This window comes from Mustelus asterias, chromosome 13, assembly GCF_964213995.1.
Source record: "Mustelus asterias chromosome 13, sMusAst1.hap1.1, whole genome shotgun sequence".
Lineage (NCBI taxonomy): Eukaryota > Metazoa > Chordata > Chondrichthyes > Carcharhiniformes > Triakidae > Mustelus > Mustelus asterias.
The window spans coordinates 52,665,562-52,692,190 of record NC_135813.1 but is presented as its reverse complement, the minus strand read 5'-3'; the positions used below and the strand labels follow the sequence as shown (position 1 = coordinate 52,692,190).

Genomic DNA, 26,629 nt, shown 5'->3' with positions numbered 1-26,629 from the left:
ATGTGCCAACACAAAACAGACAGCGTTCAAAGCTGGCACTATACCACACAGTACATTTTCTAAGCTGTCCATTGGGACCTTCTGAATTGGCTTGTGCTACCAAATAAACCTGTTGGACTTTAACCTGGTGTTGTGAGACTTCTGACTGACGTTCTGAATGATCAGATCTACCAATGCACTGAATCTCTCAGTCTTAACAGACAGAATTAGTTCAGCAAATGGTGGGTCAATTGTCTAGGGAACGCGATGTTTCCTCACAGTGAGGCAAGAGAAACTCAAATGGTCTTGTCTCACAATCAAGTATTGACGCAAGAGTGTGCATCTCTGTGGCGCAGTGGATAGCGCGTTGAGCTTCTAAATAATGTCAGCCTCCAAAAGTTGTGGGATTGAGTCCCACCAGAGTTGAATTTTTGCTGTAGGAAAGATAGAACAGGAGGTAAGAGAGGAGGGGGAGTTGCACTTTTGATTAGGGAAAACATCACGGCAGTATTGAGAGAGGATATATCCGAGGGTTCGGCCACTGAGTCTATATGGGTAGAACTGAGAAATAAGGAGGGGGAAATCACTTTAGAACATAGAACAGTACAGCACAGAACAGGCCCTTCGGCCCACGATGTTGTGCAGAGCTTTATCTGAAACCAAGATCTTTGATAGGGTTGTACTATAGGCCCCCAGATAGTCAACGGGAAATTGAGGAGCAAATATGTAAGGAGATTACAGATAGCTCCGAGAAAAATAGAGTGGTAATAGTAGTAGATTTTAACTTTCCCAACATTGACTGGGACAGCCATAGTATTGGAGGGTTGGTTGGAGAGAAATTTGTTGAGTGTATTCAGGAGGAATTTCTCATTCAGTATGTGGATGGCCTGACTACTGAGGGGGCAAAACTTGACCTCCTCTTGGGAAATAAGGAAGGGCAGGTGACAGAAGTGTTAGTGAGGGATCACTTTGGAACCGGTAACCATAATTCTATTAGTTTTAAGATAGCTATGGAGAATAATAGGTCTGGCCCAAAAGTTAAAATTCTAAATTGGGGCAAGGCCAATTTTGATGGTATCAGGCAGGAACTTTCAAAAGTTAATTGGGGGAGTTAATTTGGGAAGGCAAAGGGATGTCTGGTAAGTGGGAGGCTTTCAAAAGTGTGTTAACCAGGGTGCAGGGTAAGCACATTCCTCTTAGAGTGAAGGGCAAGGCTGGTAGAAGTAGGGAACCCAGGATGACTCGGGATATTGTGGCCCTGGTCAAGAAGAAGAAGGAGGCACATGACATGCATAGGCAGCTGGGATCAAGTGAATTCCTTGAAGAGTATAGGGGGTGTAGGTAGGACTAGAGTTAAGAGAGAAATCAGGAGGGCAAAAAAGGGGACACGAGATTGTTTTGGCAGATAAGGCAAAGGAGAATCCAAAGAGCTTCTACAAATACATAAAGGGCAAAAGAGTAACAAGGGAGAGAGTAGGGCATCTTAAGGATCAATAAGGTCATCTATGTGCGGATCTACAAGAGATGGGTGAGATCCTAAATGAATATTTCTCATCAGTAGTTACTGTTGAGAAAAGCATGGATGTTAGGGAACTTGGGGAAATAAATAGTGATGTCTTGAGAAGTGTACATATTACAGAGAAAGAGGTGCTGGAAGTCTTAAAGCGCATAAAGGTAGATAAATCCCCCAGGACCTGATGAAATGTATCCCAGGACATTGTAAGAGGCTAGGGAGGAAATTGCGGGTCCCCTAGCAGAGATATTTGAATCATTGATAGTCACGGGTGAGGTGCCTGAAGATTGGAGGGTGGCAAATGTTGTGCCTTTGTTTAAAAAGGGCTGCAGGGAAAAGCCTGAAACGGTGAGCCTCACATCTGTGATGGGTAAGTTGTTGGAAGTTATTTTGAGAGACAGGATCGACAGGCATTTAGAGATGAAAGGACTGATTAGGGACAGTCAGCATGGCTTTGTGAGTGGAAAATCATGTCTCACAAATTTGATTGAATTTTTTGAAGGGGTAACGAAGAAGGTAGATGAGGGCAGTGCAGTTGATGTTGTCTACATGGACTTTAGCAAGGCCTTTGACAAGGTACCGCATGGTAGGTTGTTGCACAAGGTTAAATCTCATGGGATCCAGGGTGAGGTAGCTAAATGGATACAAAATTGGCTGGAAGACAGAGGGTGGTTGTAGAGAGTTGTTTTTCAAACTGGAAGCCTGTGACCAGCGGTGTGCCTCAGGGATCAGTGCTGGGTCCACTGTTATTTGTCATTTATATTAATGATTTGGATGAGAATATAGGAGGCATGGTTAGTACGTTTGCAGATGACACCAAGAGTGGTGGCATAATGGACAATGAAGAAAGTTATCTCGGATTGCAACGGGATCTTGATCAATTGGGCCAGTGGGCTAATGAATGGCAGATGGAGTTTAATTTAGATAAATGCGAGGTGATGCATTTTGGTAGATTGAGCCAGGGCAAGACTTACTCAGTTAATGTTAGGGCGTTGGGGAGAGTTACAGAACAAACAGATCTAGGGGTACATGTTCATAGCTCCTTGAAAGTGGAGTCATAGGTGGACAGAGTGGTGAAGAAGGCATTCAGCATGCTTGGCTTCATTGGTCAGAACATTGATTACAGGAGTTGGGACGTCTTGTTGAAGTTGAACAAGACATTGGTAAGGCCACACTTGGAATACTGTGTACAGTTCTGGTCACCCTAGTATAGAAAGGATATTATTAAACTAGAGAGAGTGCAGAAAAGATTTACCAGGATGCTACCGGGACTTGATGGTTTGAGTTATAAGGAGAGGCTGGATAGACTGGGACTTTTTTCTTTGGAGTGTAGAAGGCTGACGGGTGATCTTATAGAGGTCTATAAAATAATGAGGGGCACAGATCAGCTAGATAGTCAATATCTTTTCCCAAAGATAGGGGAGTCTACAACTAGCAGGCATAGGTTTAAGGTGAGAGGGGAGAGATACAAAAGTGTCCAGAGGGGCAATTTGTTCACATAGAGGGTGCTGAGTGTCTGGAACAAGCTGCCAGAGGTAGTAGTCGAGGCGGGTACAATTTTGTCTTTTAAAAAGCGTTTAGACAGTTACATGGGTAAGAGGGATATGGGCCAAATGCAGGCAATTGGGATTAGTTTAGGGGTTTAAAAAAAAATGTGGCATGGACAAGTTGGGCCGAAGGGCCTGTTTCTATGCTGTAAACCTCTGTGGCTCCATTGGAAAGACAGTCACAAAGTAACAGTATTGGGGAACAGTTTACCAGCCTATCTCCGGCCTGGAAAATAGAATAAAACTGTATACATGCCACTGCAGTCAGATGGAATAGTCAGTTAATATGAACATGGGTGCAAGATGCGCAGCATGAACATGGGGCGGCATGGTGGCACAGCTGCCTCACAGCACCAGAGACCTGGGTTTGATTCCTGGTTTGGGTCACTGTCTGTGCGGAGTCTGCACGTTCTCCCCGTGTCTGCTGGGGTTTCCTCCAGGTGCTCTGGTTTCCTCCGACAGTCCGAAAGACGTGCTGGTTAGGTCCATTGGCCATGCTAAATTCTACCTCAGTGTACCCGAACAGGAGCCGGAGTGTGGCGACTAGGGGATTTTCACAGTAACTTCATTACAGTGTTAATGTGAGCCTCCTTGTGACACTAATAAACTTTAAAACTTTAAAAATGAAAACCCACCTCGTTCCAGTTTGGTTCCGTTGTATCCCTGTAGACTCTCGTTTTTGCCTTGTTAACAAAGTAGCCGAATGAATCTACTTCTAATGTACAGTACAAATCTGTTCAAAAAACAGGAGAAACAAATGTATAGATAATAATTAAGTGAGACAGCTGGATAAGAAGTGTTGTATGTTAAAATTTTAAAATAATTGGTGTAATAAGCTGCAGAAACGATTTGAAAACAAACATTTGAAAAGAGAGCAAAGCAAGTCATGCCCAACAAATCTCATATACCTATTACACAGTACAATCTCATACGCCATCCTCTCTCGTCGTTAAACAGTTAACTCCTTGGGGAAAATAAAAGCCTGTCACCAATTTCAGGAGAACTTCAGGAATTTCCTTTCAATTCCCTGCAGCAAGTGCACAAACTCCAGAGATAATGGCTGTCCATAACATATTAGTAGCTACAGTTAACTAATTCAATTTCTCTCTCCACCATGTGGTGCAGTGTTCTCAGGCCATTGCAAGAGAGGAATGTACATGACTATTTATATTCATTGAACAACTCTTAAAAGGTAAAAGTTTTGCTTCATATTTTATCTCTATCATCCTTCCAACCCTGGCTGAGAGTCCAAACTGCCATTAGTTTGTTGAACAACTGCACACAAAGGAGTTATTTCTTGACTGACAGAATTTTGTCTTAAGATCTATTTTGTCAATAACTCAATGTTTATTTACACACGACAGAGAAGTGTCAAATGCTTGTAGCTTCTGTGATTGATACTTTAAAGCTCTGCTTGATTGACACATACATGTTGTGGTAACAGCAGTATTTTAAAAAGGCTATGAATGGCTGTTTTGCCACAGTTACTATAGAGTTCTAAACAAGTATATACTGAATGAATGGTCATTGAAGTGCTAGGTATTGGCATGGAGGGTAAGAGGGGTGATTGGGGTGGGTGGGAGGGGAATGGATTGGCTTGGGAAGACCTTTTAAATTTATTCCCGCAGCTAGATTATGGTTCACGATTCCCCTAGGTGCTGTGAATCATGAGTCATGAAGAAGCTGGCCTTACTCCACAAAACATCATGAGGGCAAGTTTATGTCTTGCCCCAAATGAAGCCAGCCAGGTTGAGAATAAAGGTCGCAGGCTCGTAACGAGCAATTAGGAAGGCAAGGTACAGCAAACATTAAGAAAACAAATGGCACGTTAGTCTTTATTTCCAGGGGTTTGGAGTACAAGAATAAAGAAGTCTTTCTGTAATTGTTCAATGCTTTGGTGAGGCCACACCAGGAAAACTGTGTCCAGTTTTGGTCTTCATATTCAATGAGGGATAAACTTACTTTGGAGATGGTAGATCAAAGATTCATTAGATTGATCCCCGGGTAGTCCTATGGGTAGAGGCTGAATAAATTGGGCCCATATTCTCAGGAATTTAGAAGAACGTAAAATGATCGAATTGAAATATTCAAGATGCACCATGAAAGCATTCTTCCAGGTTGTGTCACAGCTTGGTATGGCTCCTGCTCTGCCCAAGACTGCAAGAAACTACAAAAGGTTATGAATGTAGCCCAATTCATCACGCAAACCAGCCTCCCACCCATTGACTCTGTCTACACTTCCCGCTGCCTCAGCAAAGCAGCCAGCATAATTAAGGACCCCACGCACCCCGAACATTCTCTCTTCCACCTTCTTCCGTTGGGAAAAAGGTACAATAGTCTGAGGTTACATACCAACCGACTCAAAAACAGCTTCTTCCCTGCTGCTGTCAGACTTTTGAAAGGACCTACCTTGCATTAAGTTGATCTTTCTCTACACCCTAGCTATGACTGTAACACTACATTCTGCACTGTCTCGTTTCCTTCTCTATGAACGGTGTGTTTTGTCTGCGTGGCGCGCAGGAAACAATACTTTTCATTGTGTGTCAGTGCATGCGACAATAATAGATAAAATCAAATCAAATCAAAAATGGGTACCAGCCATCGTTTTGGCAAGACTGGTCCAATTTCTTACACGATTCAAAACAAAGATTTGATTCGATTTGATTCATTTTGGGCTCTCTATCTGTACTTGCATTTTTTTAAAAAAACTTTCTAAGCACAGAAAAAGCCCCTCCTTTTTAACGGGACCATGCAATGCTCTTTCCCTAGCATTTTTGGACTGGAGGAAGGTTGCTAGGGGAGTGCCACAGGGATCAGTGCTTGGTCCTCTGCTATTTGTGATTTTTTATTAATGACTTAGAGGAGGGGGCTGAAGGGTGGATCAGTAAATTTGCTGATGACACCATTGGTGGAGTAGTGGATGAGGTGGAGGGCTGTTGTAGACTGCAAAGAGACGTAGATAGGATGCAAAGCTGGGCTGAAAAATGGCAGATGGAGTTTAACCCTGATAAATGTGAGCTGATTCATTTTGGTAGGACAAATTTAAATGTGGATTACAGGGTCAAAGGTAGGGCTCTGAAGACTGTGGAAGAACAGAGAGATCTTGGGGTCCATATCCACAGATCTCTGAAGGTTGCCACTCAAATGGATAGAGCTGTGAAGAAGGCCCATAGTGTGTTAGCTTTTATTAACAGGGGGTTGGAGTTTAAGAGCCGTGGGGTTATGCTGCAACTGTACAGGACCTTGATGAGACCACATTTGGAATATTGTGTGCAGTTCTGGTCACCTCACTATAAAAAGGATGTGGAAGCGCTGGAAAGAGTGCAAAGGAGACTTACCAGGATGCTGCCTGGTTTGGAGGGTAGGTCTTATGAGGAAAGGTTGAGGGAGCTGGGGCTGTTCTCTCTGGAGCGGAGGAGGTTGAGGGGAGACTTAATATAGAACAGTACAGCACAGAACAGGCCCTTCGGCCCACGATATTGTGCCGTGCTTTATCTGAAACCAAGATCAAGCTATCCCACTCCCTATCATCCTGGTGTGCTCCGTGTGCATATCCAATAACCGCTTAAATGTTCCTAAAGGGTCTGACTCCACTATCACTGCAGGCAGTCCATTCCACACCCCAACCACTCTCTGCGTAAAGAACCTACCTCTGATATCCTTCCTATATCTCCCACCATGAACCCTATAGTTATGCCCCTTTGTAATAGCTCCATCCACCCGAGGAAATAGTCTTTGAACGTTCACTCTATCTATCCCCTTCATCATTTTATAAACCTCTATTAAGTCTCCCCTCAGCCTCCTCCGCTCCAGAGAGAACAGCCCTAGCTCCCTCAACCTTTCCTCATAAGACCTGGTAAATTGATGGAAAGGGTCCTCAGGGATGGGATTTATGACCATTTAGAAAGATGCAGATTAATCCGGGATAGTCAGCACGGATTCGTGAAGGGCAAGTCGTGCCTCACAAATTTGATTTAATTTTTTGAGGAGGTAACATCCTGGTAAATCTCCCCTGCACTCTTTCCAGCGCTTCCACATCCTTCTTATAGTGAGGTGACCAGAACTGCACACAATATTCCAAATGTGTTCTCACCAAGGTCCTGTACAGTTGTAGCATAACCCCACAGCTCTTAAACTCCAACCCCCTGTTAATAAAAGCTCAGTAAGAAGTCTCACAACACCAGGTTAAAGTCCAACAGGTTTATTTGGTAGCAAATACCATAAGCTTTCGGAGCACTGCTCCTTCGTCAGATGGAGTGGATATCTGCTCTCAAACAGTGCACAGACACAGAAATCAAGTTACAGAATACTAATTAGAATGCAAATCTCTACAGCCAGCCAGGTCTTAAAGGTACAGACAATGTGGGTGGAGGGAGCATTCAACACAGGTTAAAGAGATGTGTATTGTCTCCAGACAGAACAGCTCAAGTTTCCTGTTCTTGGTGTGCATGTAGATGGTGTAGTTCCTTTGTCTCGTCTGCTTGGCAGAGTTTCGCAGCTGGTCTGCGTCCTGAGCGCAAGTTGAGAATATGGATTCGATCTTGGTTTCTAGGCTGCGGCGTTTGCTGTAGAGTTGGTGTATGAGGTGTTTGAGGAGGGTGAGAGAGTTGCGACGGCAAAGTCTCTCAGCGTAGTCTGTGTTAAAGGTTGACCTGAGTGGGTTCGTGATCCGTAGTCCTTTCGGTATCTTGTCTGCTTTCTTGCATGTTTGTAGGAACTTGATGTCTGTGTCGATATGCGCGATCTTCTTGGACATCCTCTCCACTTGGAGCCGGCAGTTTGCGGTGTCGATGGTAGTCATGATGTGGAGATGCCGGCGTTGGACTTGGGTAAGCACAGTAAGAAGTCTCACAACACCGCCGCAGCCTGGAAACCAAGATCGAATCCATATTCTCAACTTGCGCTCAGGACGCAGACCAGCTGCGAAACTCTGCCAAGCAGACGAGACATAGGAACTACACCATCTACATGCACACCAAGAACAGGAAACTTGAGCTGTTCTGTCTGGAGACAATACACATCTCTTTAACCTGTGTTGAATGCTCCCTCCACCCACATTGTCTGTACCTTTAAGACCTGGCTGGCTGTAGAGATTTGCATTCTAATTAGTATTCTGTAACTTGATTTCTGTGTCTGTGCACTGTTTGAGAGCAGATATCCACTCCATCTGACGAAGGAGCAGTGCTCTGAAAGCTAATGGTATTTGCTACCAAATAAACCTGTTGGACTTTAACCTGGTGTTGTGAGACTTCTTACTGTGCTTACCCAAGTCCAACGCCGGCATCTCCACATAATAAAAGCTAACACACTATAGGCCTTCTTCACAGCTCTATCTACTTGAGTGGCAACCTTTAGAGATCTGTGGATATGGACCCCAAGATCTCTCTGTTCCTCCACAGTCTTCAGAACCCTACCTTTGACCCTGTAATCCACATTTAAATTTGTCCTACCAAAATGAATCAGCTCACATTTATCAGGGTTAAACTTCATTTGCCATTTTTCAGCCCAGCTTTGCATCCTATCTATGTCTCTTTGCAGCCTACAACAGCCCTCCACCTCATCCACTACTCCACCAATCTTGGTGTCATCAGCAAATTTACTGATCCACCCTTCAGCCCCTTCCTCTAAGTCATTAATAAAAATCACAAAGAGCAGAGGACCAAGCACTGATCCCTGTGGCACTCCACTAGCAACCTGCCTCCAGTCCAAAAATTTTCCATCCACCACCACCCTCTGTCTTCGATCAGATAGCCAGTTACCTATCCAATCGGCCAACTTTCCCTCTATCCCACACCTCCTCACTTTCATCATAAGCCGACCATGGGGGACCTTATCAAACACCTTACTAAAATCCATATATATGACATCAACTGCCCTACCTTCATCAACACACATAGTTACCTCCTCAAAACATTATATCAAATTTGTGAGGCATGGCTTGCCCTTCACAAATCCGTGCTGACTATCCCGGATTAATCCGCATCTTTCTAAATGGTCGTAAATCCCATCCCTGAGGACCTTTTCCATCAATTTACCAACCACCGAAGTAAGACTAACCGGTCTATAATTACCAGGGTCATTTCTATTCCCTTTCTTAAACAGAGGAACAACATTCGCCACTCTCCAGTCCTCTGGCACCATCCCCGTGGACAGTGAGGACCCAAAGATCAAAGCTCTGCAATCTCATCCCTTGCCTCCCAAGGAATCCTAGGATATATTTAATCAGGCCCAGGGGACTTATCGACCTTCAGTTTATTCAAAACTGCCAGTGCATCCTCCCTCCGAACATCTATTTCCTCCAGCCTATTAGCCTGTAACACCTTCTCTTCCTCAAAAACATGGCCCCTCTCCTTGGTGAACACTGAAGAAAAGTATTCATTCATCACCTCGCCTATCTCTACTGACTCCATACACTGGTTCCCAGTACTGTCCTTGACCAGCCCTAACCTCACCCTGGTCATTCTTTTATTCCTCACATAAGAATAAAAAGCCTTGGGGTTTTCCTTGATCCGACCCGCCAAGGACTTCTCATGTCCCCCCCTAGCTCTCCTAAGCCCCTTTTTCAGCTCATTCCTTGCTAACTTGTAACCCTCAATCGAGCCATCTGAACCTTGTTTCCTCATCCCTACATAAGCTTCCCTCTTCCTTTTCACAAGACATTCCACCTCTTTCGTGAACCATGGTTCCCTCACTCGGCCATTTCCTCCCTGCCTGACAGGGACATACCTATCAAGGACACCCAGTATTTGTTCCTTGAAAAAGTTGCACTTTTCATTAGTGCGTTTCCCTGACAGTTTCTGTTCCCATCTTATGTCCCCTAATTCTTGCCTAATCGCATCATAATTACCTCTCCCCCAATTGTAAACCTTGCCCTGCCGTACGGCCCTATCCCTCTCCAAATAGAGGTTTATAAAATGATGAAGGGGATAGATAGAGTGAACGTTCAAAGACTATTTCCTCGGGTGGATGGTGCTATTACAAGGGGGCATAACTATAGGGTTCATGGTGGGAGATATAGGAAGGATGTCCGAGGTCGGTTCTTTACTCAGAGAGTGGTTGGGGTGTGGAATGGACTGCCTGCAGTGATAGTGGAGTCAAACACTTTAGTAACATTTAAGCGGTTATTGGATAGGCACATGGAGCAGACCAGGATGATAGGGAGTGGGATAGCTTGATCTTGGTTTCAGATGAAGCTCGCCACAACATCGTGGGCCGAAGGACCTGTTCTGTGCTGTACTGTTCTATGTTCTATTCTGAAGCGGATTGTCATGATAGATACTGAGATCTTATTTCCCCTGTATAGGGAACCTAGAACAAGGGGGTAAAATCTCAGGATAAAGGGGTATTATTTAGGACTCAGATGAGGAGAAATTTCTTCACTCAAAAGGCTGAAGAGCCTCTTTGCTGCTTTCCTTGCTTACAGATGCAACAAATCTGTCATGGGCACTGCACTGGATCAGACGCAGGATTCGTTAAAATCTCTTCTGACAAGCCTCCATGTGGGCTGTGGATGTAGTTTATATGGATTTTAGTAAGGTATTTGACAAGGTCCCACATGGCAAATTGGTACAATAACTAAAATCACATGGAATTCGGGGTGCGCAAGCTAGATGGATACAGAACTGGCTTTTGGTGAGAGAAGACAGAGAGTGGTGATGGAAGGGTGTTTTTCAGAATGGAGGTTTGAGGTTCGTGGTGTTATATGGTATCAGTGCGGGGACCCCTGTTGTTTGTAGCATATATAAATGATCTGGAGGAAAATGTAGGGGATCTGATTCGTAAGTTTGCGGATGACACGAAGATTGGTGGAGTTGCTGACAGTGCCAGGGACTGTCAGCGGATACAACAGGATATAGATAGATTGGAGACTTGGGCACAAAAATAACAGATGAAGTTTAATCCACACAAATGTAAGGTGATGCATTTTGGAGGATCAAATTTAGGTGTGAATTATACTGTAAATGGCAGAACCCTTAGAAACATTATCATACAGAGGGATCTGGACATGCAGGTCCACAGTTCTCTAAAAGTGGCAACACAAGTGGCCGAGGTGATTAAGAAAGCACATAGCATGCTTGCCTTCATCATCCGGGGCACTGAGTACAAGAGTTGGGAAATCGTGTTGCAGCTATATAAAACCTTGGTTAGGCCGCATTTGGAGTATTGCATGCAGTTCTGGTCACCACACTACCGGAACGAATTAGGAACATAGGAATTCGGAGCTAGAGTAGGCAATTCAGCCCTTCGGGCCTGCTCTGCCATTCTATGAGATCATGGCTCATCTCTATCTCATCCTAACTCCCCTTTCCTGCCCTTTATCCCACTTTTGATCAAATATTTATCTATCTCTTTCTTGAATCCATTGATTGATTCTGCATCCACTGCACTCTGGGGTAGAGAGTTCCATAGATTCACAACACTCTGAGAGAAGTAGCTCCTCCTTATCTCTGTCTTGAACCTCCCCCTCTTACAACCATCTCTTCTTGTCCTAGACTGTTCGAGAAGGGGGAACATTTGATTAACATTTACTTTTGTTGAGTATTTTATATACCTCAATCAAATCTCCCCTCATTCTTCTGCACTCCAGCGAGTGCAAGCCCAAGCTACTCAACCGCTCCTCATACAAACCTGGAATCAATCTAGTGAACCTCTTCTGAATCGTCTCCAGCGCCACCACATCCTTCCTCAATGAAGGTGACCAAAACTGAGCACAATACTCCAAGTGTGGTCTCACCAATGCCTTATACAATTGTAACACTTCTCTATTTTTATACTCTAGACCCTTTGCAATAAATGCCCAGATTCCATTTGCCTCCCTAATAACATTCTGCATCTACATACCCATTTTCTGAGACTCATGCACAAGGACACCCAGATCCCTCTGCACAGACACCTTTTGAATCTGTTTCCGATTTAAATAGTAATTTGCCCTTTTATTTTTCCAGCCAAAATGGATAACCTCGCATTTATCCACATTACACTCCATCTGCCAGATTATGGCCCATTCCCCTAGCCTGTCAATATCCATTTGTAAACTTTTTATCTCGGCATCACAGCCTGCTTTCCCACCTATTTTCGTGTCATCAGCAAATTTTGCTATGTTACACTCTGCCCTGCTTGTAGATCATTGACGCAGATTGTAAATAGTTGTGGTCCGAGAACCGATCCCTGTGGGACCCCACTAGTTACAGATTGCCAATGGGGGAAGGATCCCTTTATCACAACCCTCTGCTTTCTATCAGTCAGCCAATCCTCAATCCGAGCCACTACTCTGTCCCCAACCCCTTGGGATCTAATCTTCTGGATCAGTTTCTTGTGTGACACCTTATCAAATTCCTTCTGGAAGTCCAGATAGATCACATCCATAGGATTCCCATTATCTATCTTGCTGGTTACATCCTCAAACAACTTGAGCAGGTTTGTCAAACAAGACTTGCCCTTCACAAAACCGTGCTGACACTGGTGAATTGAGCTTTGCTTTTCCAGATGCTTAGTCACCTCCTCCTTAATGAGTGACTCCAGCAACTTTCCCACCACAGAGGTTAAGCTGACTGGTCTATAGTTTCTCGCTTTTTGCCTCTCCTTTCTTGAATAAAGGCGTCACATTATCATGTTTCCAGTCCACTGGTACCTTTCCGGAATCTAGGGAATTTTGGAATATCATAACTAATGCATCCACAATCTCTGCTGTCACCTCCTTTAACACCCTAGGCGTAGGCCATTAGGCCCGTGGACTTATCTACTTTTAAACCCTTCAGTTTACTGAGTATCTTCTCCCTGGTTATAGTAATTTCATCAAGTTCCACTGTGTTAACTGCAGTTTTTGGGACAGAATTATTATCTTCTACTGTGAAGACAAAGTATTGGTTTGGAAGGTTTGGAGAGAGTGCAAAGAAGGTTCACCAGGATGTTGCCTGGTCTTGAGGGTGTTGGCTATGACGAGAGGTCAAATAAACTAGGATTATTTTCACTAAAAAGATGGAGGCTGAGGGGAGACCTAATAAGAGGTCTACAAAATTATGAGAGGCACAGACAGGGTGGATAGTCATAGGATGGAAGTGTAAATTACAAGGGGGCACAGGTTCAAGGTGAGAGGGGAAAGTTTAAGGGAGCTGTGCGGGTGAAGTTTTTCATGCAGAGAGTAGTGAGTGCCTGGAATGCGCTGCCAGTGGAGGTGGTGGAAGCAGTTTAGTTTAGTTAGGCATCATGATCGGCACAGGCTTGGAGGGCTGAAGGGCCTGTTCCTGTGCGATATTTTCCTTGTTCTTTGTACATAAAGTGTCTAGGCAACTGTTTGCGAGATGAAAGCCATTCTTCTGCTTGGACTGTAATATTGTACTGAACTGAGTCCATGCTAACCATGTTAAACACGAACGATCAAATTCCCACACAAGGCTGCCATTGTTTTGTTTCCCACTTTTTCAAGTTCTCTGTATTTAAAATATATTCTCCTTTCAGATTATTTTTGTCTCATGAGACCATGTCCAATCCCACTCAGCTTCTGAAGCCTTACCCCATTATCAGATCATAGCCCAATCTCCAATCGGTATGACAGTATCTCAATTTGGTGTCTTCCAGCAGCTTAACTGTACCTTTCAGCTTGTCTAAACTGTTCAGCAACAATCTCCCCTAGTCTAATTTTAACATCTTTAGTGCTGAGTGTACGGGACCTGATAGCATATATGTTTCTATTACATGGTTTCCCCAAATTCACAGGTGAATTCCTGTACGTGCGAGAATGAGAGAAGTATGAAATCTAGGCAATTGCGAAAGACTGATCTTCCTTAAAAGCATTGAATATTTCTCTGCATAACTGAATGTAAAGACAGTCACTAAAATGAACACAGAAAGAATGAAAGAGAAATATAAAAATATGAGTAGGAATAGGCCATTCGGTCCTTCAAGTTTGTTCTGTCATTTAACATGTTTGAGGGTGAGCTTCGATATAACCTTTACCCTCCTGCACAAAATACAGAAAGAATTAGAGCAAGGATAACTGAAATAATTACGGAAGGGGCATTAACTATTAAAATTGTGGTACACACGTACACATGAAGGTTATGTTAAACTAGTATAGAACATTGGTTCAGACTTAACTGGATTGTTGCATCCAGTTCGAGGCACCATACTTTAGAAAAGATGTGAAGGCATTAGGGAGGGTGCAGAAAAAATTCATGGGATTGGTTCCAGGGTTGAGAAACTTGAGTTACATAGATAGACTAGAGAAATTGGGACTGTTTTCCTTGGAGAAGAAAAGCTTGAAAGGACATATGATATCGATGTTAAAAATCAAGGGGAGTCTGGTCAAGTAGACCAGTCAGGAAAAACTGCTCCCACCGGTGTAATGATCAAAAATGAAGGGGCATAGATTTAAAATAACTGGCAAGAGAAGCAACGGAGACAGAGGAGAAATGTTTTCACACAAGTGGTTAAGATCTGGAATACATTGTCTGAGATTGTGGTGGCGGCATTTGGAATATTGCGTGCAGTTCTGGCCACCACACTACCAGAAGGACGTGGAAGTTTTGGAGAGAGTGCAAAGAAGGTTCACCAGGACGTTGCCTGGTCTTGAGGGTGTTGACTGTGAGGAGAGGTTGAATAAACTAGGATTGTTTTCACTGGAAAGATGGAGGCTGAGGGGAGACCTGATAGAGGTCCACAAAATTATGACAAGCATAGACAGGGTGGATAGTCACAGGCTTTTTCCTAGGGTGGAAATGTCAATTACAAGGGGGCACAGGTTCAAAGTGAGAGGGGGAAAGTTTAAGGGAGGAATGCAGGGAAGTATTTTCACACAGTGAGTGTGGGTGCCTGGAATGCGCTGCCAGAGTAGGTGGTGTAAGCAGGCACATTAGCAACATTTAAGAGGCATCTAGATGGGTACATGAATAGGAAGCGAATAGAGGGATACCGACCAAGTAAGGGCAGAAAGTTTTTTTTTAGCTTAGGGCATCATGATCGGCACAGGCTTGGAGGGCTGATGGGCCTGTTCTTGTATTGTACTTTTCTTTGTTCTTTGTTCAAATGTGGCATTGGCATCAATTGACTCTGTCTACAATTCCTGCTACCTCGGAAAAGTAGCCAGCATAATTAGGGATCCCATGCACCCCAGACATACTCTCTTCCACATTGTTCCATCAGGAAAAAGATACATACCAACCAACTCAAAAACAGCTTCTTCCCTGCTGCCATCAGACTTTTGAATGGACCTACCTTATATTAAGTTGATCTTTCTCTACACACTAGCTATGACTGCAACACTACATTCTGCACCCCCTCCTTTCCATCTCTATGTACGGTATGCCTTGTCTGTATAGCGCGCAAGAAACAATACTTTTCGCTGCATACTAATACATGTGACAATAATAAATCAAATCAAATCAAAATCAAGTGAAGAGAGATGATCATCAACAGAAAATGAAGAATGTGCAATGGAGAAGTTCGGGACTGCACTAGGTACATTGCTCATTAGCACAGCCAGTGCATAAATGATGGGCCAAATACCTCCTCCTGTGTTGTAACAATTGTGTGATTCTGAATAATGGTAAATAATGATTATCAGTGAGATAAAAATTGAATATTAGCTTTCCCGATAGCTCAGTGAGGAAAGGCACCATCTGGTCTACCATTAAGGCATAGGTTCGATTCCTGGTCTCTGCTGTCAGCCAAGGTCACAACTGTAAATGCTACAATTGCACCCCCTCCCTCCCACCCTCATAGCCAGGCTATAAAGGGGTTAGCCATGATGTGAAGTTGCCGGTGTTGGATTGGGTTAGGCACAGTAAGTAGTCTCATAACACCAGGTTAAAGTCCAACAGGTTTATTTGGGAGCACGAGCTTTCGGAGCGGTGCTCCTCCTTCAGGCACTCACCTGATGAAGGAGCAGCACTCTGAAAACTCAGTGGTGGCACGGTAGCACGGTGGTTAGCACTGCTGCTTCACAGTTCCAGGGACCTGGGTTTGATTCCCGGCTTGGGTCACTGTCTGTGTGGAGTTTGCACATTCTCCTCGTGTCTGCGTGGGTTTCCTCCGGGTGCTCCGGTTTCCTCCCACAGTCCAAAGATGTGCGGGTTAGGTTGATTGGCCATGCTAAAACACAATTGCCCTTAGTGTCCTGAGATGCGTAGGTTAGAGGGATTAGTGGGTAAATCTGTAGGGATATGGGGATAGGGCCTGGGTAGGATTGTGGTCGGTGCAGACTCGATGGGCTGAATGGCCTCTTTCTGTACTGTCGGGTTTCTATGATTTCTATGATTGATTTGCAGGCTTGAGGGGGGAACGGTGCAAAAGACCTAATAATGTCATGATGCTGTGTTCATCATTGCCAGCCTTAAACACCAAAAATCAGATACATAACGATTGAAATTAACTGATGTGATTACTGACACTCAATCACTCTCTGATAGCGACATACATTATAATTCGTAAAATCTATCTGAGCCCTTCAATAAAATTACCATTTCATAACCTTTTCCAAACACCCATTATTTTCTATTTACTGGCTTTTATAATTTCCAATTGATTCATTTACCAGACGTTCTAAGACAGAATCATGTGTACCCTAAAACTAACAAAGGAAACTCAGAATTCAGAAACTAAAAAGGATTGAACAAGAGCAACAGTAAATGTTTATTGACTTACTCGATATCTGTTTGAATCCAGAAGCTGAGTGGACGATTACGTTCAGGAATCCATACAGGCCAGGAGATTCATCATCTGTGAGCAGCAAAGCGACAGCGTGGTGAATTGTATGGTCAGCAGCAGATAGATGTACCACTGTCATTTGCTCTCACTATTCATCATTATTACTTGAATATATAAATCAACTTTGTGTGAATGAGCTGTCTGATCCAATTGATTGTCAAAAGTAATTAGTTCTTTTGAGAGTGTGTAATTAAATATAGAGTACATCAGGATTAAAAAGCCTCCACAGACAGCTATACAACAATCAATCAGAAATGTTAATGAATCTTACATTAAGATCCATTTCAGGATGTGCGCGCTATGCATATGAATAGTAATAATGCATTCTTAAACAAAAGTTCACTTCTGTAAGTTGCAGATTTCACATATTACACCTTAACCACTGCAGAGCCACAGGTCCTATTCATCATGTTGAATAACACCAACATAGTATGGATAAAGCGAAAACACTATTTTTGAGGATTCAGGTCTTTGCTAAAATGTTGGTCTTTCCACAAAATGTTGGTCAATGGAAAAGCATGCAATAATCTTCAATGTACAGTTACAGAATATTTTAAGGCCTCTCTTTTATTTTCAGTTGGACAAAATCAAGGTAATTAGGCAGAATCAACATGGTTTTCTGAAAGGGCAATTATGTTTAAAAATTTACTGGAGATAGGTTCTGTAGGTAAAGGGGGACCAGTGGATGTACTTAGATGGGTAGCATAGTGATTAGCACTGCTGCCTCTCAGCACCAGGGACCTAGGTTCAATTCTGGCCTTGGGTGACTGCGTAGAGTTTGCACGTTCTCCCCTTGTCTGCATGGGTTTCCTTCGGGTGCTCCGGTTTGCTCCCACAGTCCAAAGGTGTGCAGGTTAGGTTGACTGGACATGATGGGTTGCTTATTGGTGTCTAGGTGGATGTGTGGGGTGTATTGGCAGGTGGATGTGTGGGGTTATAGGGATTGAGACTGGGAAGTGTTGGTGTGGACCTGATGGGCCTAGTCTCCTTCTGCACTGTAGGGTTCTATTACCAGGTGTGCAGAAAGACTTTGATAAGCTGCCATATCAAAGGTTATTGTGGAAAATAAAAACTCATGGTGTAGGGTTAACACATTGGCATGATGAGAAGATTGGCTAGCTAACAGGAAACAGGGTGGGCATAAATGGCTCATTTTCTGGTTGACAAGCTGTTACGAGTGGTGTGCCTCAACTTTTTACAACTTATATAAATTACTTGGCTGAAGTAATTGCCAAGTTGCCATCATTTGCTGATGACATAAAGATAGGTAGGAAATAAGTTGTGAAGAAGACATAAAGAGGCTGGCTACACAAGGACATAAATAGGTTAAGTGAATGGGCAAAGATCTGGCAAATAGAATATGATGTGGGAAAATGTGAAACTGTCCATTTTGGCTGGAAGAATAAAAAGGTATATTATCTAAATGGTAAGATTGCAGAGCTCCGAGCGTAGAGGAATCTGGGCGTCCCAGTCCATTAATCACAAAGGATAGTATACAAGTACAGCAAGTAATTAGGGAAGCTAATAGAATGTTAATGTTGATTGTGAGGGGAATTGAATACAAAAGTAGGGAAGTTATGCTTCACTTATACAGGGCATTGGTGAGAGCACATCCAGGAGCAACTTCACTGAAACATATAATATCCTGAAGGACCTCAATGGGGTGGATGTAGAGAGGATGTTTCCTCTTGTGGGAGAATCTAGAACTACAAGTCACCGTTCAAAAATAAAGGAGTGCCCACTGTGACGATGGTATTTTCAAGAAATGCACTTGTGTCATGTTTCTTGTGCAGGAGTTTTTTAGTAGACTATTCTGTTCACCTAGTGTCGCTTTGTCTTTGGCAAACTTTGGAGGGAAATCTGCCAACAAAAGATCAGAAATAAATAAAAGAGAACATCATAATCATGAAAACCACAGATGGAAGTCCTCAGGGTAGTGTCCGAGGCCTAACATCTTCAGCAAATCTGATCAATGACCTTCCCTTCATCACAATGTCAGAAGTGGGGATGTTTACTGATGATTGCACAGTGTTTGAGACTCCTCAGATACTGAAACAGTCTTTGCCCACATGCAGCAAAACCTGGACAGTTTCCGGCTTGGGCTGATTAGTGGCAAGTAACACAAGTGCCAGGGAATGACTATCTCCAACAAGTGAGATTCTAACTATCTCTCCTTGACGTTCAGTTTAAAGTTTATTTATTCGTGTCACAAGAAGGCTTACATTAACACTGTAATGAAGTTACTGTGAAAATCCCCTAGTTGCCACATTCCGGTGCCTGTTTGGGTACACTGAGGGAGAATTTAGCATGGCCAATGCATCTAACCAGCACATCTTTCGAACTGTGAGAGGAAACCGGAACATCCGGAGGAAACCCACGCGGACACGGGGAGAATATGCAGACTTTGCTCAGAGCCCCAACCCAGGATTCGAACCAGGTCCCTGGTGCTGTGAGACAGCAGTGCTAACAACTGTGCCACCATGCTGCCCACAATGGAAAATCCTATTATTAACATTGTAAAATCCTCTGGATGCTCTTCCTGCCACCTCCCCATCCATCCCTGAGCTGTGTGAAATTTTATGGGAGGGATGGAGGAAGTGCCTGGCCATTCTTGGGCCTATTGAAGTCCATAGGGCTTTGTCCTGCCACCACCAGTATTTTACCTGTGAAAGAATGAGGTCTACCTTTATCTTTAGAAGCATGATCTTGTGTTGAGCAAGGGTGTGACCTGATTTCTGGGCCCCCTTGGCAGCATGCTCCCAAAGCTCTTCCTTCCCCCACCTTTATTCTTTCCCTGTTCTTTTGAACCTTGTCCCATGCACCCAATCCAAGACTCCCGACTTATAACTTACCTCAGCTCCTGTCATACCAGAGATGCTGGTGGGACTATAGAGCTGCTGGCCTATTCAACTGGCCGATAGCTCTCAAGGTGAGACTTCCTCTTGAGATAATATCGGGAGTGTCATCTTAAAACAATTTTACACCACCACAAGTAGCCTTGAGACGAAACATCCCGAGACCTTGTTCATCGTGGACGGGGACTTCAATCAGGCCAAGTTCAAGAGCGTCCTACCAAGATACCACCAACACGTCTTCATTTCCACCAGAGGCCCAAACATCCTAGACCACTGCTACACAAATATCAAACATGCCTACCCACACTTTGGTAAATCAGGCCAGAAGGTTGTGCTCCTGCTCCCGGCTTACAAGCAAAAATTGAAGCGGAAGAATCCGTCAAGAAAGTCGTGCAATGTTGGTCTGAAGAATCGGATGATCCCCTATGGGACTGCTTTGAGTCAGTGACTGGTCAATATTTAAAAACTCAGCGACCAACCTGAACGAGTACGCCACTATAGTAACTGACTTTATTAGTAAGTGCGTAGAAGACTGTGTGCCAAAGAAGAAAATCCATGTTTCCCAACTGGAAACCAGCGATGAACACTGCTTGCTGAAGTCCAGGTCTGAGGTATTCAAGTCAGGCAAACCTGACCTATACAAGAAATCGAGATACGATCTGCGGAGATCCAGCAGAGATGCCAAAACACAGTACCAGACAAGTTAAAGTCCCAGGCAAGCCACAGGGACTCCCACTGACTATTGCAAAGTCTGCAAGACATAACAGGCTACAAGATGAAGGCGTGTAAAATCACTGACACTAAGGGGCAATTTAGCACGGCCAATCAGCCTACCTCACACATCTTTTGTTACTTCATTTATTTTCTTCCCCCATCACCAGTCACTTTGGCCCTGGAAACTAACTCTAGCTGGCAGAGTTAGCCTATCAGAGATTTTTCTTTTGTCCTTGTCCTACCTAAGCTGTGCTTAAAACCAATAATGAGCACGATTTTACGGCCTCGTTCGTCCCGAATCTGTAAAATCTCACCCCAGGTCAACATTCCCATTCCATTGTCTGCCCCTCGCCTGCTCTGATTCCCGTGGCAGGTGGGCATAAAATTCCAGCCTATATGTCCAACTTTTCACGATTCTGATGAAAGATCACAGACCTGAAACATTAACTCCATTTCTCTGCACACACACTGCCAGAATCTGCTGAGTATTTCCTGCATTGTTTTTATTTCAGATTTTCAACATCCACTGTATACTGCTTCTCAATTTTTGCTTGTATTGAAGTAATGTTCCACAATTAAATACCTTAAAGTTGAGAATGTTCTTTGGGCAAATAAAACATTAAGAAAGTTATATCTGGATAAATGTATATTTAAGTTTACATTGTTAGGTTAGCCAAAGAATATGAAACTAGACATTTTTTTAAAGATGCTTCAGCATGCTAATTTCCCAATGGCTAACTTAGTACACAGCTGGTTTCACCATATTTCTGATGGTGAGAATGAGAAAAATTTCTCTTTAGCATGGGAAACTAAGAAAATAAAAAGGGTTATTAAAATACTCTGGCTGCTGAAACACTAGCTCTTGTGGAGGCAGTGGATATGGGATTCAATTTGTCAACTAATTTAATTCTGCACAATGGATGTACTGGACAGAGTTACACGATGTGGAATAATGTACACACTATGAAAAGTGTGGCTGAGAAAAGGTTATGGATTGACCTTGCTTACTTGCAAAAAATGCTGGAAAGGAAATCTCTAAATTTAAATGGATGGATTTTGTCATCAACTGTTGGATTATTTTACAAAGACAAATGTGTGTATAAAGAATTTGTTGGGGGCCTTAGAAGATGGTTTCTTACAATGTAGCATGAAGATGTTCCAAATAAGTCATATAGTAAATCCACATGTCCTGATTTAAGTGGATTTGCTATAAAGTGGTGTTTTATGTCCCATTAATATGGAACATTCCTTGTTCCAGGCCTACCCAGGTCCCCTCTCACAACTCCTTTACCAGTACATCGATTACTATTTTGGTGCCGCTTCACGCTCTCGTCCAAACCTCAAAAAATTCACTAACTTTGCTTCCAGTTTCCACCCCTCCATTGCCTTCACCTGGTCCAACTCAGACACTTCCCTTCCTTGACCTTTCTGTCTCCATTTCCGGCAATAGACTATCTACCAATATCCATTATAAGCCCACTGACTCCGACAGCTATTTGGACCACAGCTCTTCACACCCCACATCCTGTAAGGACTCCATCCCTTTCAGCTCCTTCGCCTCCGTCGCATTTGTTCCGATGATGCCACTTTCCAAAGTGGTGCTTCTACTATGTGCTCTTGTTCCTCAACTATGGATTCCCATCTATAGTTGTCGACAGGGCCCTTAATAGCGTGCAGTCCATCTCTCGGGCCACGAACCTCACCCCCTGTCCTTCCTAGAACAAAGATAGAGTCCCCCTTGTTCTCACATTTCACCCCGCCAGCCTCCACATGCAAAGCATAATCCTCCGCCATTTTCGCCAACTCCAATGTGATGCCACCATCAAACACATCTTCCCTTCACTCCCACTGTCAGCATTCCACAGAGACCGTTCCCTCTGGGATCACCTAGTCCATTCCTCCACTATACCCAACACTTCTCCCATCACTCATGGCACCTTCCCATGCAATCGCAGAAGGTGTAACACCTGTCCCTTTACCTCTTCTATACTTACCATCCAAGGTCCAAAACATTCATTCCAGGTTAAGCAGCGTTTCACTTGCACTTCTTTCAATTTGGTGTATTGCATTTGCTGCTCCCAATGTGGTCCCCTTTGTATCGGAGAGACCAAGCGTAGACTGGGTGATCGCTTTGCTGAGCACCTTCGGTCTGTGCGCAATCAGGAGCCTGACTTTTCGGTTGCTTGCCATTTTAACACATGATCCTGCTCCCATGCCCACATGTCTGTCCTTGGCTTGCTGCAGTGTTCCAGTGAAGCTCAACGCAAACTGGAGGAACAGCATCTCATCTTCCGGCTAGGCACTTCACAGCCTTCTGGTCTCAACATCGAATTCAACAACTTCAAATGATTTGCTCTACCCCACCTCGACCCCTTTGTCTTCCTTCTATTTTATTTAATTTTTTACTGTTCTCTGCCTTTTATTTCTTTATTGTCTTTCTTCATTTTTCTTCCCCCCCCCCCACTCTTTCCCCCTACTTCATCCCCCTTCCCTTACCTTTTCTCCCCCGCTTCCCCTTTTCTGCAGTCTACCTCTGTTGCATTCCACTCCCCCACCCCCTCCCAACATCTTCATCTGTCACAGTTTACAGCTTCCCTGCCGTTTGGCCATTCACACCCTTTATTCTCTCTGTGGACAGCTATTAGCAGTCTTTTCCACTGGTTTCTATAGCTATGACTCAACTTTCATTCCCTCATCCTGCAGTATAAATATCTCCCACTTTCTGTGCCTTTTAGCTTTGACAAAGTGTCATCTGGACTTGAAATGTCAGCTCTTTTCTCTCCTTACAGATGCTGCCAGACCTGTTGAGAGTTTCTAGTGTTTTCTTTTTTGGGTTTATGTCCCATTTCCTCATTATAAGTGCCGATCTCCGCTATAACATTTCTTCCATTTTGCGCATCATTGGGTCCTATCCGGTTGGTACCACTGTACTGTAGTGTGGTCCTGTATTTGAAGCAACATCACTCGTTTACTTTTTAAAAAACAGATCCAAAGCCAGAGATGTAGCTGAGACTTTTAAATCACTTTTAAAGTGTTTTTTTCAAACAAAAAGTTGGATGATTTAAATTGTTGAGTTTTGTTGCAGGTGGGATTTTAAATCACTTTTAAACATAAAAGAAAAATGAAGACTTACAGAATTAGCAGGGAGAGTATTTTCAGTCTGAAAACTTCAATTCTAGTCATGGATGGTTTCAGCGTTTCAAGAGGCATTCCTATCTGCACAAAATGATTGACAAAGCAGCTAGTGTTGATATCAAAGTTGCTAATGAATTCCCTGCCCATTTGGAGAGAGCCATGGAAGAAGCTGACTTCTCATCAAAACGTGTCTTTAATGTTGATGAGATGGGACTGTTTTGGAAACATATGCCATGAGAACATACATTTTAAAAGAAAGGATGATGCCAGGATTTAAAGCTGCCAAAGATCACTGATTGTTCTGCTTGGTGGAAACGCTGCAGGAGATTTTAAGTTTAAGCCCCTTAGTGGTGTACCAGCCCGAGATACCATGGGCATTGAAAGGAGCATCTGCGCATCACTTGACATTTAAATGAGAAAGCCCAGATGACAGGGACAATCTTGAATCTGCAGTATCTGCCGAGAGGGAATAAAGAGAGAAAATCTCATCTGATTGTCAGCCATGATGTCAGTCTCAAAACGTGAAGGTGATTTTCCTGCCATTTTACAGCCCATGGATCAGGGAGCAATTGCAACATTCAAGCTTACTACCTATGCTCTACTTGCTTCCAGCCCATCAAGGCAACAGGTGATGTGAATGCGCCATTAGTCAGGGAGTCTTGGTGTGACTACAACTGGTCAAGCCCATTGACAACATTGCTGATTCATGGGATGAAGTTACATTGTGGTATCTGAACTATGTGTGGCAGAAATTGTGGCCCAAGTGTGTCATTGGCCATGGAAAATCTTATAACACTGTCCCTGAGGTTCAGCGTAGAAATCATTATCTTGGTGAGGGAGGTTGGCATTGATAAAGTGATGAGGCTGATGTGGTGGAACTGCTTGCATTCTAGACAGGAATTATCCAATGCCGATTTAATGCAGTTGGAGAGTCAGCTGAAGAGGAAAACTGTGCTGAAACACCACATCTTTGAATTTTGTTAACAAAAGAATTATCTAGAACTTTCCAACTCAAGAGGCAAATCATCACAGAAATGACCCAAGCAGAGAGCACCGTGCCAAAGTGAACAGGGGGATCAATGGTTTCATTAAATGCCACAGAAATCTACCGGGAGAAGCAAAAGAAAACCATCCAACAGTCCTTGGATGAATTTTCAAGGTTGTTGACGATTCTGGCCCTTTATCCCATTAATTGCACCAGGACCTGGCTGTTGCACGCTGTTTTTGGGTGAAACCAAATCACTCCAACTTCAGTCATTTTGCTTCTTATCAGAAGAAGAGGAGCAGAATCTCAAATCCTAAGGTCATGACATCATCCAGGCAACTCAAAGCAGCACCAGCTGTGTCTTTGGAAGATCCTCCAAATCCAGTGATAAGAAAGATGGTGTAACATCCATATCTTCCCCCAAGCCGACATGCCCAGCATCAAGGCTTTAAATCATTCAAAGCCACTTCCACTAAAATGCTTCAGGGATGTCTTAAAGCATCCCCAAAGTGGTACAACATCTCCCTAACCTATCGAGTTGGAATGGAAGCAAGTCATCCCCGAACTCAGAAGAGGCTGGTGAATGTTATCTAATTTAAATTTTTACGAGATTTCTTTCATACTTAGTGATTCATTTAATTTGCAAGTTATTTCAGCGAGGAATATATAACATTGCACATGTATGGTACAGTACCTCAACTTGTACATTTTAATTTCTCCGTGCGAGAAATGTTCCATGGAACCTAGTCCAAAGATGTGCGGGTTAGGTTGATTGGCCAGGTTAAAAATTGCCCCTTTGAGTCCTGGGATGTGTAGGTTAGAGGGATTAGCGGGTAAATATGTGGGATTGTGGTCGGTGCAGACTCGATGGGCCGAATGGCCTCCTTCTGCACTGTAGGGTTTCTATGATTCTAACTCTAGCATTAACACTGATTTCATAAGAAGCCATGATTCATATAATGTTGATTCACCTAAAGTGGCGATTTTAGGGAATACAATCACCACTTCAAGTGAGGCCATACCTCACTGGATTTGAAATGTTAACTCTGTCACTCTATTTCCACAAAGTCTGGTTGAGATTTTCCAGCACATTCTGTCTTACAATGTCATTTACAAAATATGGAGGTCTTTGATTTAAAACATTTTGATATTTTGATTGCACATCTAACCTTTACATTTTATTTAAAGAGGAAAACGGGCTTCTGTAAATTATATCTGAAATTGTATTCAATGTAAACAGGTGGTAGGCATTAACTGGGGATTCACTTCTGCCCCTATAAATAGGAACTCACAAATTGTGGTTGTTGGTTTAGGAGATGCATATTTGTAACGTATATCTCTATAAATAAATGCTTGAAAAAGTGTGTAAAGATTGGTTTTATACAGCCTTCCTGAAAATAGCATCATTAAATATTTTATATCCACCCTACAGAGCATGCAGCACCTTGGCTTAAGGTCTCATACAAAAGATGGTAGTCCCTGACAATGCAGCACCTCCTCAGTACTACACTAAAATGTCAGCCTCAGACTTCTGTGTTTAAATATCTGCAGTGGGACCTCTAAAGTATAGGGAGGAGACTTGTGTAGAGCTTAAGCACTGTATGACCTGGTAGGCTGAATAACCTTTTTCTGTGCTTTAAATTAGTTCGCAAGAGAAAACATGACAGAATGCATTAGGAAACATCTGATTCAAAGCCAGGTTCAGGATATTGCAAAGGCATTCGGTGCTGCTTACCTTCTTTATTGATAGTTAATGGAATGTTGTGGACGGTTTGCAGCTTCACACATGAATTTGTGAGCATCTGTAGTTCAACAGAAGTGAGGGAAAAACTCTTAAAACCTACAACAAAAAAAATACATTTCAGCTATTGTACTGAAAATGCATCATTAGCAGTAGGACTTGAAAATAGAAAACAACAAGCCTTTATTTTTTGGAAGTATCATAATAAATGTTGATCAGGGCCGCAAACTTAGGATGTGGAAAGGCCACTTAAGAGAACAATATAATGGGGCTCAAAAGACTATTACATTTTTGGATTGAAAAGGGATTAAGAAGCATTTGAAGAAATAAAATATTTAGAATTGGATCATTTCACCGTATTGAGCATTAAAACATCCGCTGGCACGGTAGCGCAGTGGTTAGCACTGCTGCTTCACAGCTCCAGGGACCTGGGTTCGATTCCCGGCTTGGGTCACT

General features: G+C 43.2%; 1 protein-coding gene across 1 annotated transcript in view; it reads right to left on the bottom strand.

Moving 5' to 3' along the window:
- The window catches only part of LOC144502618 (breakpoint cluster region protein), a 632,965-nt gene that overhangs the window by 170,236 nt on the left and 436,100 nt on the right, over window positions 1-26,629 (bottom strand). The window contains exons 13-15 of the mRNA XM_078226759.1: window positions 26,168-26,272; window positions 16,681-16,755; window positions 3,675-3,772 (exon numbers count right to left, since the gene is read on the bottom strand). Coding sequence (XP_078082885.1) covers window positions 3,675-3,772; window positions 16,681-16,755; window positions 26,168-26,272 — 278 coding nt within the window. The remainder of the gene's footprint in view (window positions 1-3,674; window positions 3,773-16,680; window positions 16,756-26,167; window positions 26,273-26,629) is intronic.